The sequence below is a fragment of the Hevea brasiliensis genome, chromosome 9, assembly GCF_030052815.1.
Source record: "Hevea brasiliensis isolate MT/VB/25A 57/8 chromosome 9, ASM3005281v1, whole genome shotgun sequence".
NCBI lineage: Eukaryota > Viridiplantae > Streptophyta > Magnoliopsida > Malpighiales > Euphorbiaceae > Hevea > Hevea brasiliensis.
In genome coordinates, this window is record NC_079501.1 from 3,677,266 (window position 1) to 3,690,624 (window position 13,359).

Genomic DNA, 13,359 nt, shown 5'->3' on the forward strand with positions numbered 1-13,359 from the left:
ATAATGTCTAACTACTTTTTCAATAATTATAATTTTTTATATTTTTTATTTATTGAATGTTAATCGGCTCTTTCTCTTTTTTGTAAATTAAACCACCCTATTTTAATAAATAATTTTAAAGTTACCCATTTGTAATAAGTTTTTTTGTCCAGTAGCCACCCTTTGAAAAATTGCCTTTGAAAAACATATAAAACAAAAGCTGAGCTCCTTTTTATTTAATTCTGCTGTTGGAATTTCTTGTCTTTGGTGATATGCAATTAATGCAGGATAATTAGAGATAGAAAAATATGATCCCATTAATTAATAATTCACTGCTCACTGCTACAACACCACTTTCATCTTCCAAACAAAGACATTGTCACACACACACACATCAATTAATTAGCAAGAAGAAGAAGAAGAAGAAGAAGGATTAATATCCCTAGCTAATAATGATAATAATTATACGTAGTATCCTCAGAAACGCTTCAGGACTTGGACTTCTTGAGCTCTTTCCGTCGACTGGCAAACACTTCCCCATGCCTCATTATCCAAAACCTCTCTATTTCTTCAGCTTTCCGACCTGGAATTCGACCGGCAATCAAAGCCCACCTGCATTTTATTTATTATTATTGAAACAGAGGGATTAATTATTGATCTCTCACGTCAAAACAATGGAGGAAATCAATTTATGTCATGCTTTTGATAGCAGGAAAGCGGGTGTTGGCTTGAAAAGTAAAGGAGGAGATGAAGTAAATTTATGGATAGTTAAGTTGAATTTTGTTTAAATAATCAATTCCCATTACCTGTCTCCAACAAGCTTGTACATTCTATAAATGAGATCTTCTTCTTGTTCGGACATGTTTATGAACTCCCATTCAATACTGCTCACCTCTGCCAAATATATAGAAACAGAGGAAAGCGAGAGCAGTTAATTACAAGAGCTAGTCAAGAAGTTATACAGGTTTCAGGATAAAGGACAAACAGAAGATACAAAGCACAAACATAAACTGAAAAAAAAAAAAAAAATAGAAGAAGGAGATCAAAAGAAGGCAAGGATGTGGTTACCTTCAGAGCAACTCCTGGGTTGCTTCCTGCGGCGTCTATCCATTGCTGCTGCTGCGTTGGATATATTGAGGAAGGATTTGTGAGCTAAAACTGAAAGACGAACAATCAATTATTAATCGTTTCTCAAAAAGGGAATTGGGGCTCTGTTTTTCTCCAAAAGTTTTTAATTAATGAAATTCATTTTCATGGGGGTAGGCAAAGCCAGCAATTAACTTAGGCATTGCTTTTGGCATTGGGAAGAGACAGAGAGGTTGGAATCCCTTGGAAACCAAAGCGGCGAACGACAGGTCCTACCAACCATACAAATTCATAGTTGACTTGCGGTTATAAACTTCTTTTTCTTTTATTATTACATTTACTTTCTATCTTTTAAAATTAATAATCATTCTCTTACCGTCCTTTAGTTTTGAGGAAAACCAAGAAAAAAATTAAAAATATATATTTATATATGCAGTATTATTTTTATATTTTAATAAAATTATTAAAATTTTAAAAAATATAAAAAATGACTAAATTTTATTTTTGATTAAGATAATATTTCATGTTAATTATTTTTTTTAGTATCCCAAACACTTAAAAAGCGTGAAAACAAATAAAATCTTAATTTCTATAAAACTTGCATTACAGCTCTTTTTCTTTTCATTATAATGTTAGAATTTATTTAATATTATTGTTTGAATTTATATTAAAAAATATTATTTCAAATATATTAATTAAATATTATTAAAAATTAAGTTTAATAAGCTGTAATTATAATATTTAAAAATAATTAATAAATATTTTAACATTTATAATTATATTTTAAAATAAATAAATTTCAACAATAGTACTAAGAAAAACATTAGAATTTTAAGAAGAAAAAACATTACTGTTTGTCTGTTTTGTTTTCTCTGTTCATGAAACGGTACAGAGATAGGTACATGTAGATATTAGATAGACATCACCTGGTGGGCTGCTATTTGGAGTTTTCAGTTTTCTGAAAATGTTGAATGCATTTATTGCTTGGAGGGAAATGCTTTTATTGCGTGCAAGGAAGGTTCTTTTTAGGTAGAATATATGCACGTATAAATTAATGATAAAAATGTATTATTATCAAAATTATAATAATTTTAATAAAATATTTATTTTTATATATTAACATTCACACATACTTTATAATTAATATAAAATTTTAAAGGGCTGTCATTTTCTTTAGCACTGAAAAAAAATTAATAAGAATAATAGTTCATTTTATTAAAAAAATTATCATTGTTATTATCCTAATTAATTTATTATTTTAATTCCAAAAAAGATATTTTTTAAAAATATTACCCTCTCTTTAAAGTTTGCTAATGTCATGATATATGTAGCATTTAACTAATAAATCTTAGTAAATATAATTAAGAGTTGAAAAACTGAAAGATTTTAATCTAACACAAAGGATGCATGCATGTGGAACAAATCATAGAGTAACTAAGACCAAGAGTAACTAAGGTGAGTGGTCAGTCAACACATAGAAATCCTTTTCCACACAGGAATCATTTTCAGATACAAAATGACAAAACAATGCATGTTGATTAGATGCAAGTTCTTAAAAAAAAAAAAAAATCAACTCAAATATATTGTAATCATGAAATTAATTCCTGATGAATTAGAGTTAATATCAAATCTATAAAGATTATTGTATGCAAGATCAAAGGAATGGATAATGTATAGGCTTCAATAGGGGACTGGGCCCAAGCTTTAGGAGGCAGAATGGCCGAATTTATCGTAGACTTGTGAGCACCAATATCTAAAAATCCAATGACCTTAATGGGCCGATCATACTTGTTGGGCCAGATTTGAAGATTTGCCAATGGAGTGGTGATTGAGTTAGAAGAATAAAGGATGACTCGGAGAGTTTGGATATTCTGGGCTAGATAGGAGGAATAGTATTCTTCAGTTTCTGAGGCCGAAGGACTAGACTCTTCATCTTCTATAAAGTCCAGAGATATTTCTTGGTCTGGGCCTAGAGCAAAAACAGTATCATCATCTGGTTCTCCTTGTTCAGAGAACAAGGACTCAACATCTTCATCATCATTTAATGAAATTTGTAGAGACTGGCAGATGTACTGTAGAAGTTTAACAGCTTTATTGGGGTTGTTAGGACAATTCTTTGCATAGTGCCCCTTTTTTCCACAAATATAACAACGATTTGATTTCTTTTGTTTGCTGCCTTGTCGTTGTCTAAAATATCTGAAACTTCTTCTGCCTGTTGGTCTGCCAAATCTTTGGGGAGGTGTTTGATGATGTTGAGGTTGTTTCTTGTGATGAGACTTCTTCTTGGTTTTGCAAACACAATCCTTCTCTCTGCATTTAATGGACAGATATGGTTTTCGGCAAAAATTCTTCAATGTTTTGCTATTTTCCATAATGCCTTTGAACATCCTTTGTTGATCACATATCTTTTCTAGACATGCTAGTGCCATCTGGTGAATTTCTCCAATAGAGATAGTATTTATCTCTCTTCTGGTAGCAGAAATAGAACGGTGCAGTTCTGGTTGAAGTTGTTCAGGAAGATAGGCTATATAAGTATGTCGAAGATTGACATCATTAAACCCATTCAGCAGATAATATCTTTGAACCATCCTTTGATAATGCTTCTCAATGTCTGTTCTTTTTAGAAGCAACAGCGTATATCAAAGTATTCTTGGCGGATTTGTTTATTGAATAATCCAGCATCACTAAGGAATTCAGAGAAGATAGTGTTGACAGCTTAGAGGGGAGACAGATAATAAAATTGGGCCAAAAGATAATGTCCCAATGTGTTGAACCAATCTTGCAAAGATCCAGTAGTGCGAGAAACGAACTCTTTTAATACTATATGAGAGTCAGCTCCTTGTCTTAGCATTTGAACATCTATCCAAGCTTTAAACTCAGCCAGTCTGTTTCTCCATTGGGTTGGAGGAATATTATCCAGAGTAAACCATGGGCCCGAACTAGGCTTTGTGGTCTGTTGAGTATTTGGAAGATCAAAATGGACTTGTTCCATTTCTTCTTCAAGAATTTCAACATTGGGCTGAGCTTGTGGAGGCGAATCCTCATGGGCCGTTCTAGATGGTCTAGTAGCTCCAGTTCTGGAGGCTTCAGAAGGAGTTGTCTGAGGTGGATCTACCATCAGTAGAGCTGTGATGTGAGCTTGTTCATCATCACTCAAAGGGGTTGAGAAAGTTTCACTGTCCTCAGCAGATGTAGACCCTTATTTTGTGATTTATTATGAGTATGTGCATTGAGGCTGTGAGGAACCCGATGATGAAAAAATTATATGATTGTAAGATATAATTGGAGGCATAGAACATAATTATTAATTCTGTGGCATGATCATAAAAAAAAATATGTTTTTTTTTTTGGAAATTAATTTAATTTAAATAAAATTTTGTTTTGTTTAAATTTAATATGAGTAGTTCTTAAATGGACCTAATTGAGTTTTATTATGCCCCATGGGCCTAAGAAAGCCTAGTTAGGAATTTTAAATGGGACCTATTTAATTTATTTTTTGAAAATTAAAATAAGAAAATATCTTTTTCTCTATCCCTCTCCTATACAAACTCTCTCTCCCCTTTTGGCCCCACTCTCTTCCTCACTCCCTATTGGTGCCACCCCCTTTCCCTCTCTTCCTATTATTTAGAATACCTCACCCATATCCCAATCTCACCCAAATTCCTCAATCCCAGTTATTTAAGTTATCTGAACTTTATCACCCTAGGACTCCAAACCCTACCATACCTCTTCGTCACTTCCTATTGGTGCCTTCCCCTTCCCATCTCTTCCAATTGGTTGAAACACCTCATCCATATCTCAGTCTCACCCAAATTCTGCAATCCTAGTTGTTTAAGTTATCTGAACTTTATCACCCAATGACTCCAAACCCTATCACACCTCTCTCTCAAAACCCTATAAATACCCCACTGATAAAAAAAAAGAAGGTGGAGGAGAAGACAAAAATAAAAAAATAAAAAAAGGAAAAAAAATTAAAGAGAAGAATAGCCAAATTTCTTTTAGTTCTTATTTATTTCTAGCGATATTTTTTAAAAGTTAGTTCTTTTATTTTCTTTTCAAGATCTATGCCATGTAATATTTAATTCTATGTTCCTTGTTTTTCATTTATTTTGTATATTCATATAGATCATGTAATTATGTTTAATTTGAGGGGATACAAAACTCTACACATATTTAGTTTTTTGTCTCTCATATTTTTATTATTTTTCATTATTTTCTGAATCTGTAAAAAATTTCTAAAAATTATATTCATATTCTACACGAAATTCTATTGTTTTTAGGCTCAAGAATCACTAAAAAAGCTTTAATATTTTGTAAGTTATGGCTGTTTGAAATTAGGGTTCTTGTTAAATCCGATTTGCAGGATATTGGACTTGTGGAGCCCATATCTCCCTTGTTTCTTAATATTTTTGTGTAAATCTGGTGTCTAAAATTAAGTTTGGAATCTTGTAATTCTTTTTCAATTAGTTTTGCATTTATATCTGTTATGCTTTGTAAGTTATGAATTTTACAAAAAAGTAATGCGATTCTGTTACTAGAAAAAGTTACGATTTGTGTAGACCATTCGACTAGGGTATTGTTTGGTTTATAAATTTTATGATGTTGTATGATGTTTTGGCTATCTTTTGTAATTTTTTCATGATTTTTAGGCTTGTCTAACTATTTTTCAAAAATCAAATTTCTTGCTATTGTCAATCTGCTAGAATTTAGAAATTGTATGTTTATGCATGTTCTTGTATTTTATTGGGTTCCAATTGATATTTGATCTATTTTTCTGTGCTTTTTTAATTCAAGAAGTATTATGAAGTGTTTGAAATATGTTAAAAGATGTGGACCTTTAGGTAGTTATAACTAATTAGGAATTTTAACTCTTTAGGAGACTAGAGTTAGAATCCAATGTAAATTGTTATTAATATTTTCTTTATTTCTTTTATTTTCTTTAGTTTCTTTATTTTTTATTACAAACAAAATTGGTAAGTAGTCCTAAGGTAAGTACCAAAGAGGGCATTTGCATGTATCTTACATGGAGCTAAACGGGAGTAAGCCAGGGATATCATTGCCATACTAGAAGAGAAGACCCTTTTTTAAGGGTAGCTTGCCCCAATAGCAACTGCAATTACTAACAAGTAAGTAATCCTAAATTCCTAGGATAATCATTGGTATGAAATTGTAGTAATAATAGGAATTTTATTTGGTAAATTAAAATTAACTTTATTTTTAATTTAACTAACGTTTGCATGTAATTAATTTAAATAAATACTTTGTAAATTAAAATTAATCTTGTTTATAAATTAAACTAACATTGGCATATAAAATAAATTTAATTTAATACTTGATAATTATAAAATAAATTTGCATGTTAGAAATCTTTATTAGGTTGTGATTATTTGGGCCTTATGTGATGTTAGAATAAATTACGCATGTACATAATTAACTTAGTTCAATTATTTTTAGGGTAATTTGGTGAAAATTAATTAATTAGGTTAAATAGAAACGTAGGGTTATTTGAAATTGAATTTATTTATAAATTAAATTCTCAATAATAAATTAATTTTAGTCATCTGGTCAATATCATTTAAATAATTAGCAACTCCATAGATAAGAATTACTTGTGCATGAAAATTATTTGTAAACAACAACCCTTTTATGAATTACTTGCGTGTGTAGAATTAGAATTGCATTTTTTAGGATGAAGTTTAATAAAGGAATAATAAACAAGACTTTTAGAAACATTAGTAGAGGACTGACACTCAAATTAACGAGGTTAGACTAGGTGTAAGGGGTGCCTAACACCTTCCCTTTACGTACCCACTATCCCGAACCTAGACATTGGGCTATGGTAATGACGGTTGTGGAAACTCTGCAAGGAGTAAGTTGTCATTCATGACTCTCGGAAGAAACACTGAATATATTCCGGTTATTACTCGGGTGGCGACTCCTGTCTGTCTATGCCTTCGTGGCATAAATCCTTAGTACCGTGGTAGTGTTATGGGAAGACGGTACTTACCAGTGGTTTGATTCTATTAGGATTGTATGAAGTGCATGTCTAGGAAATACTGTCTAAGGAGGTGGTACTTAAGTGAGACCATTGTGACTCCACCATCTTTCCTGGCCATTACCTGGTTCATTTTATATAATTCTAATGGTGATATTTCACCTCACGCCCCCCTCCTACAGTTTGGCGACTCCACTGGGGATTAAATGGATAGTTACTCCAACATGTTTCTATTAGTCTAATATTATTACTTTGTTAAACTTTTTGCATTGCACTACAGTATCACACGGATCACCCTTACCCTTTTTAGCCCTGCTAGTACTAGCCAAGGAGACCATAGTTCTACTCGAGCTATGACGAATTGGTGAATGCTAGCACCCTATGCCAGTACCTTTGAGTATATAAAATAGCCACAGCTCTAGCCGTTGTGCTTAATGGACAAGCTCTCGCATGGGTGACCCTTTTCCTACCCGATGAAGCCCATGAGCCATAGATTTCAGCCCTAGGTACCCTGTAGAATTTTGTTGTGCTGGATTTATAACCTTACTATTCAAACCATAAGTTCTAATGGTAGTTGAGATGAACCTAGGCCTATGCATAGGCCCAATGTGTGTATAAGCCCAAGTCCATTTCAAAACCCATGTTAAGCAAGAGGATGCTTACTTATGGTTAAACTTTAAGGATATAAATCATTTGTTTTTGAGGGGAGGATCGTCCTGGACCACCACCTGTTGGTGTGTCCAGTGTACCGTAGCCTAGGATAGAATTTTTTTCTTATCCTGCGCGTGAGAGTTGAAGGTATAAGGGGGCGAAGATTCAGTTCTTGAGATTTTTTTTTATCGATTTTGATTCAGTCTTTGGTCCAATTTTAGTTCAGTTTATATGGTCTGGTTTTGGTTCAATTTTGGTTCTATTGGTATGGTTCAGTTTTGGTTTTGTAAAAGTAAAGGGAAAAAAAAAAAAGAAAAAAAATGGTCCATTCATGCATTGCATTCATGTACATAGTATACTTAGGTTAACCCTTAAATCCTATTTTTTTGGGTAAACGCACCAAAGAGACTTCCAATTAGGTCACTTGGGTTAGGGAAGGGACGAGACTAGTAAGGATTTCACCTACACAACTTAAGATGAAGGAAACTATGGCCATGCTTGATGAAATATTAAACGCCAAGATGTTTGAGCTAGAAGAGAAAATTGTGGTCAACTTTAGAAAGAGGCCCCGAGGTAGGCCAATTGAGTGGCATTAAAGTTATTGAGGTTCAAATTGTGTCTCTCACTCCAAGGAGATTTTTCCAATTCAGCCAACCCTTATCCTAAGTTTTCGAGCATCTCAAAGCTCAAGAGCTCCTATAGCTCTTAGCACCCAAACCACTACCAAATCCACTCCCACCTAGCTATGAAATCAACCAATATTACCGGTTCTATCAAGCCCACAGTTATGACACCGATTGATGTTTTCAACTTAAGCATGATATCTAAAACCTAATTGATGCCAAAAGGATAATTGACCCATAAAATCAATCAAAAAAACCCACACTAGCCCCATGCCTAACCAAAATTTCCACCTACACCAGGTTTCTACATGATCTCCATCACCCCAAATAACCCTAACAGAATTATTAACTTTATCCAACCCATCCAAAAGCCCAATGAATCTATCCAATCCATCCAAAAGCCCAATGAACCTCAGTCTATAATGGTTGTTGACATTTGTGATGGTTCTAGCTATGATGAAGGTCATTTGGATGTCTGGACTAATTCTGATGAGGAGATAGTTACATTACAACTAGATGGTTCAGTTTCACTAGTGTCTGATTTTTAAGTTGTTGGGATCTATGAAAACTTGATGAATCTAAAAGTGGCTACTATGAAGAAAGGGATGAAGTTTTTTCTTAGCATAGGCCTAGGAGAAAGTATAGATGATCTGGTGACTTTTCTTGAAATGAAGGGGCGGATCACGAGTCATGGTTTGGGCTATGAGCCAACAGAAGAGGAAGAAGAGCTAAAGCCTCCTAAGTTCTTGAAATAGGAGGCAATTACCTTGACATATGATTAGGGGTTACCACATGTGAAAGAATTAGAGCAGAAAATCAGCACCATTGATATAAAGACTACATGAAAGCCAAGCACCTAAAGCTACACTCCTAAGTTTGAGTTTGTCTTTTGTAATGCTCACAGTAGTGATACTGATGTTTTCAATTTTGATATACTTGATAAAGATTTTGAGGCAAAGATCAATAATATGACTAGTCATTTTGCTTACTTGTTTGATGTTTATTCTAATGGACATATGCATAGCATTTATAATCATTTAGAATAAGTTTCTATTAATGCATCAAAATCGATCTCTATTAATTTGGGTACACCAAATAATCCTAAAGATATTAAGTTAGCTGAAGATTTAACTAAAAAAAAAAAGAGATAAATTTATAGCCTTATTAACAAAGTACCAAGAAGCACATGCCTCGAGCTTAAAATCAGATAGCCGATTCCCAAGCCACGCTGATGTCCCCATAGGAAAAGGGTGATCAAAAGTTGACTTAGCTAGTTATCCTAATGAAAAGTAAAATTTCATGCTATGAAGGATTAGTAGCAGCACATGTGGACCTCGAAGGAGAAGGAAAATGGTATGAAAACATAAGGAGGTCTCTGGAAGTAAGATAATACTAGTAATCAGCCAACAAAAAAGATAGAGCAGCAATTCATAGATTAGCCACTCAACTTACTTTAGCTGGGGGGCAATTCTACAACTTCTTATATGTGATAGAAAAATAGGTTGAGCAAATAATGAAAGAAGTATATGCAGGAATATGTGATTTCCATATGAATGAAAAGGTTCTAGTTGGGAAAAAAATGTTCAAAACATATAAGGATTTGCCTGAAAAACTCCTTTATGTTCTTTAAGGTTATCGTAGTACTGCAAGGACATCCAAGGGGGCAATCCCATTCTCTTTAGTGTTATGGGACTAAAGTAATACTATCCATTAAGCCAGAGGTCAAATCCTTGAGAGTGATACTAGAAGCTAAGATCTCGGAAAATGAGTGAGCCCAGTAAATATATGAAGAACTAGTTTTGATTGATGAGAAGAGGATGCAAGCCTTGTATCATATGCAGGCTTATCAGAGGAAGATAGCCAGGGCCTTTAATAAGAAGGTGAAGCCAAGAAAGATCAAAGAGGGAGACATGATTGTGAAACAAGCTCGGCCCATCCCTTTTGATCCAAGAGGAAAGTTTAAGCCAAACTGGAATGATCCATACATAGTAAAAAAGATCTTACCAGGAGGTGCTGTAAGAATATCATACCTGGATGGGAATGAATTTCAAGAACTAGTCAACTTAGACAGGCTCAAATAGTACTTTGTGTGAGATAGGCCCGCTAGACTGAAAACCTGTAAAAGGCGGTCTAGGCAAAAGTAAGGGTTAAAAGAAAAAAAAAAGAAAAGAAAAAAATGCTAGATTGAAAATCTACAAAAGGTGATCTAGGCAAAAGGAGAGATGAGAGAAGATCTGGATGGAAAACCTGAAAAGGCCATTCAGTAAGTTATAAAGCTTATTTCTAAATTTGAAAGTTGAAAATTTGATAAAACTAAATGTAAGAGAGAGTAATGGTGTACCTGAATAAATAAAGAAACTTTTATTGCATTAACCAGGAATAAGTTTTATTTAATTATGATTGTGAATATTTGTGTCTTGAGGGATACATCAAAAGATTAAGTAATTGAACTGCATTGTTTTGATTTAACCTATTGCCTTATGAGCATGACAGAATAGGTGCTTGATATGAATACCCTGGTGATTGTCTAATTTCAAAAAAAAAAAAAAGAAAAAAAAGAACAAGAAAAAGAAAAGAAAAAAAGAGAGCTCGCTAAGTGGAAAACCCGAAAGGGCCGCTTAGGCAAAAGTTAGAGCAAGCCCGTTGAAATGAAAACTAGAAAGAGCATTTAAAGCAAAAGTTAGGGCACAAAGAATTGAGTTAATGGAAGAGAAAGGAGTCAAGGCAGAGCAAGGTTTTGAAATAGTTGTAGAATAATGAAGCATGGGGGAGAGAATAAAAAGAAAATTCAGAGAGAAATTGTATTGTGACCTTAAGGAAGTCTTTTTTGGTGAACAGTTCTTCTCAAAAATTTTGAGGTTATAAGAAAGTTTTTACAAAAAGAGGTCCCCCAGAGGACTAAGTTTTTTTAGAATTCCTAGTAAAATCAGCATGCCCATGATAGGAAGTAGCATACAAGAAGCACAAAAAAAAAAAAAGAATTTTAAGACCCAGTCATCTCAATTTTTTCAAATCATGAAATAGATATTTTTTTGTAAGTCCTTAGACGTTGTTTAGGGCACATGACATAGTTGTGTAAGGCATAGAAGAACATGCATCAACATGTCACCTGTAGGTGAGTAAGGCGTAGAAGAACATGCATCACTACAGTTTCAAGTGTCGAACTACGAGAGGGTCTGATTCTTCCTTAGGATAGTGAGGGGGATACGTAGGTAGTTTAGGACCGCGATCCTAAATACAAACCCACAACATTTCAAGACAGATATTTTTGTTAAGTCCTTAGACGTTGTTTAGGACGCACGACATAATTGTGTAAGGCATAGAAGAACATGCATCAACATGTCACCTATAGGTGTGTAAGGCATAGAAGAACATGCATCACCACAGTTTGAAGTGTCAAACTATGAGGGGGTCTGATTCTTCTTCAGGATAGCGAGGGGGATATGTAGGTAGTTTAGGACTCCGGTCCTAAATACGAATCCACAATATTTGATGACAGATTTTTTTGGTAAGTCCTTAGACGTTGTTTAGGGCGCACGACATAGTTGTATAAGGCATAGAAGAACATGCGTCAACATGTCACCTGTAGGTGTGTAAGGCGTAGAAGAACATGTATCACCACAGTTTCAAGTGTCGAACTATGAGGGGGTCTGATTCTTCCTAAGGATAGCGGGGGGTATACGTAGGTAGCTTAGGACTACAATCCTAAATATGAACCCACAACATTTCATGACAGATGTTTTTTGGTAAGTCCTTAGACGTTGTTTAGGGCATATGGCATAGTTGTGTAAGGCGTAGAAGAACACGCATCAACATGTCACCTGTAAGTGTGTAAGGCATAGAAGAACATGCATCACCACAGTTTCAAGTGTCGAACTACAAGTGGGTCTGATTCTTCCTCAGGATAGCGAGGAGGATACGTAGGTAACTTGGGACCGCGGTCCTAAATACGAATTCACAATATTTAAAATCACATAGTTGCCATTGTCATGAGACTGTAGCTAGTCTTATGATGCATAATGTATCGATAGAGCAAGATGTACTCAATTTTCACATGACACAGTTATCACGGTTATGAGACCGTAGCTAGTCTCATAATATAGAGTATGTCGACCGAGCAAGATATACTCGATCCTTATAGCTAATATTTCATAATTATTATAAGATTGAGTTTCACTTTAACAAAACTAGAGCAATGCTTTCGCATTGATTTCAACTTTCGCCAAAGTGGGGGGCAAACTGTAGACACTTATTTTGTAATTTATTATGAGTATGTGAATTGAGGCCGTGAGGAACCCGATGATGAAAAAATTATATGACTGTAAGATATAATTGGAGGCATAGAACAGAATTATTAATTTCGTGGCATGATCTTGAAAAAAAAATAATATGTTTTTTTTGGCAAATTAATTTAATTAAAATAAAATTTGGTTTTGTTTAAATTTAATATGGGTAGTTCTTAAATAGACCTAATTGAGTTTTATTGTGCCCCATGAGTCTAAGAAAGCCTAGTTAGGAATTTTAAATGGGACATATTTAATTTATTTTTTGAAAATTAAAAAAAGAAAATATCTTTTTTTCTATCTCTCTGCTATACAAACTCTCTCTCCCATTTTGGCCCTACTCTCTTCCTCACTCTCTATTAGTGCCACCCCCTTTACCTCTCTTCCTATTGTTTGGAACACCTCACTCATATCCCAGTCTCACCCAAATTTCTCAATCTCAGTTGTTTAAGTTATCTGAACCTTATCATCCTAGGACTCCAAACCTTACCATACATCTTCCTCACTCCCTATTAGTGCCTTCCCCTTCCCCTCTCTTCCTATTGGTTGAAACACCTCATCCATATCTCAGTCTCACCTAAATTCTGCAATCTTAGTTGTTTAAGTTATCTGAACTTTATCACCCTAGGACTCCAAACCCTATCACACCTCTCTCCCAAAACCCTATAAATACCCCACTGATAAAAAAAAAAAAAGAAGGTGGAGGAGAAGACAAAAAAAAAAAAGGAAAAAAAAATTAAAG

General features: G+C 34.0%; 1 protein-coding gene across 1 annotated transcript; it reads right to left on the bottom strand.

Annotated features, from left to right (window-relative positions):
* Positions 1–271: 271 nt before the first annotated feature.
* Positions 272–1,374, bottom strand: LOC110670449 (transcription factor CPC). Its single transcript, XM_021832510.2, has 3 exons — positions 1,048–1,374; positions 786–873; positions 272–591 (listed from the first exon to the last, which is right to left on the bottom strand). Exons 1-3 carry the CDS (start codon positions 1,088–1,090, stop codon positions 468–470), a joined length of 255 nt encoding a protein of 84 aa, XP_021688202.1. The 5' UTR covers positions 1,091–1,374; the 3' UTR covers positions 272–467.
* Between the last annotated feature and the right edge of the window lie 11,985 nt (positions 1,375–13,359).

Excerpts from the sequence above, each read along its gene's own strand:
- LOC110670449 (XM_021832510.2), bottom strand. The coding sequence starts at position 1,090 with ATGGATAGACGCCGCAGGAAGCAACCCAGGAGTTGCTCTGAAG. Across the intron at positions 874-1,047 it reads ACCCAGGAGTTGCTCTGAAG|AGGTGAGCAGTATTGAATGG; the intron begins GTAACCACATCC and ends TATATTTGGCAG. Across the intron at positions 592-785 it reads TACAAGCTTGTTGGAGACAG|GTGGGCTTTGATTGCCGGTC; the intron begins GTAATGGGAATT and ends AATAAAATGCAG.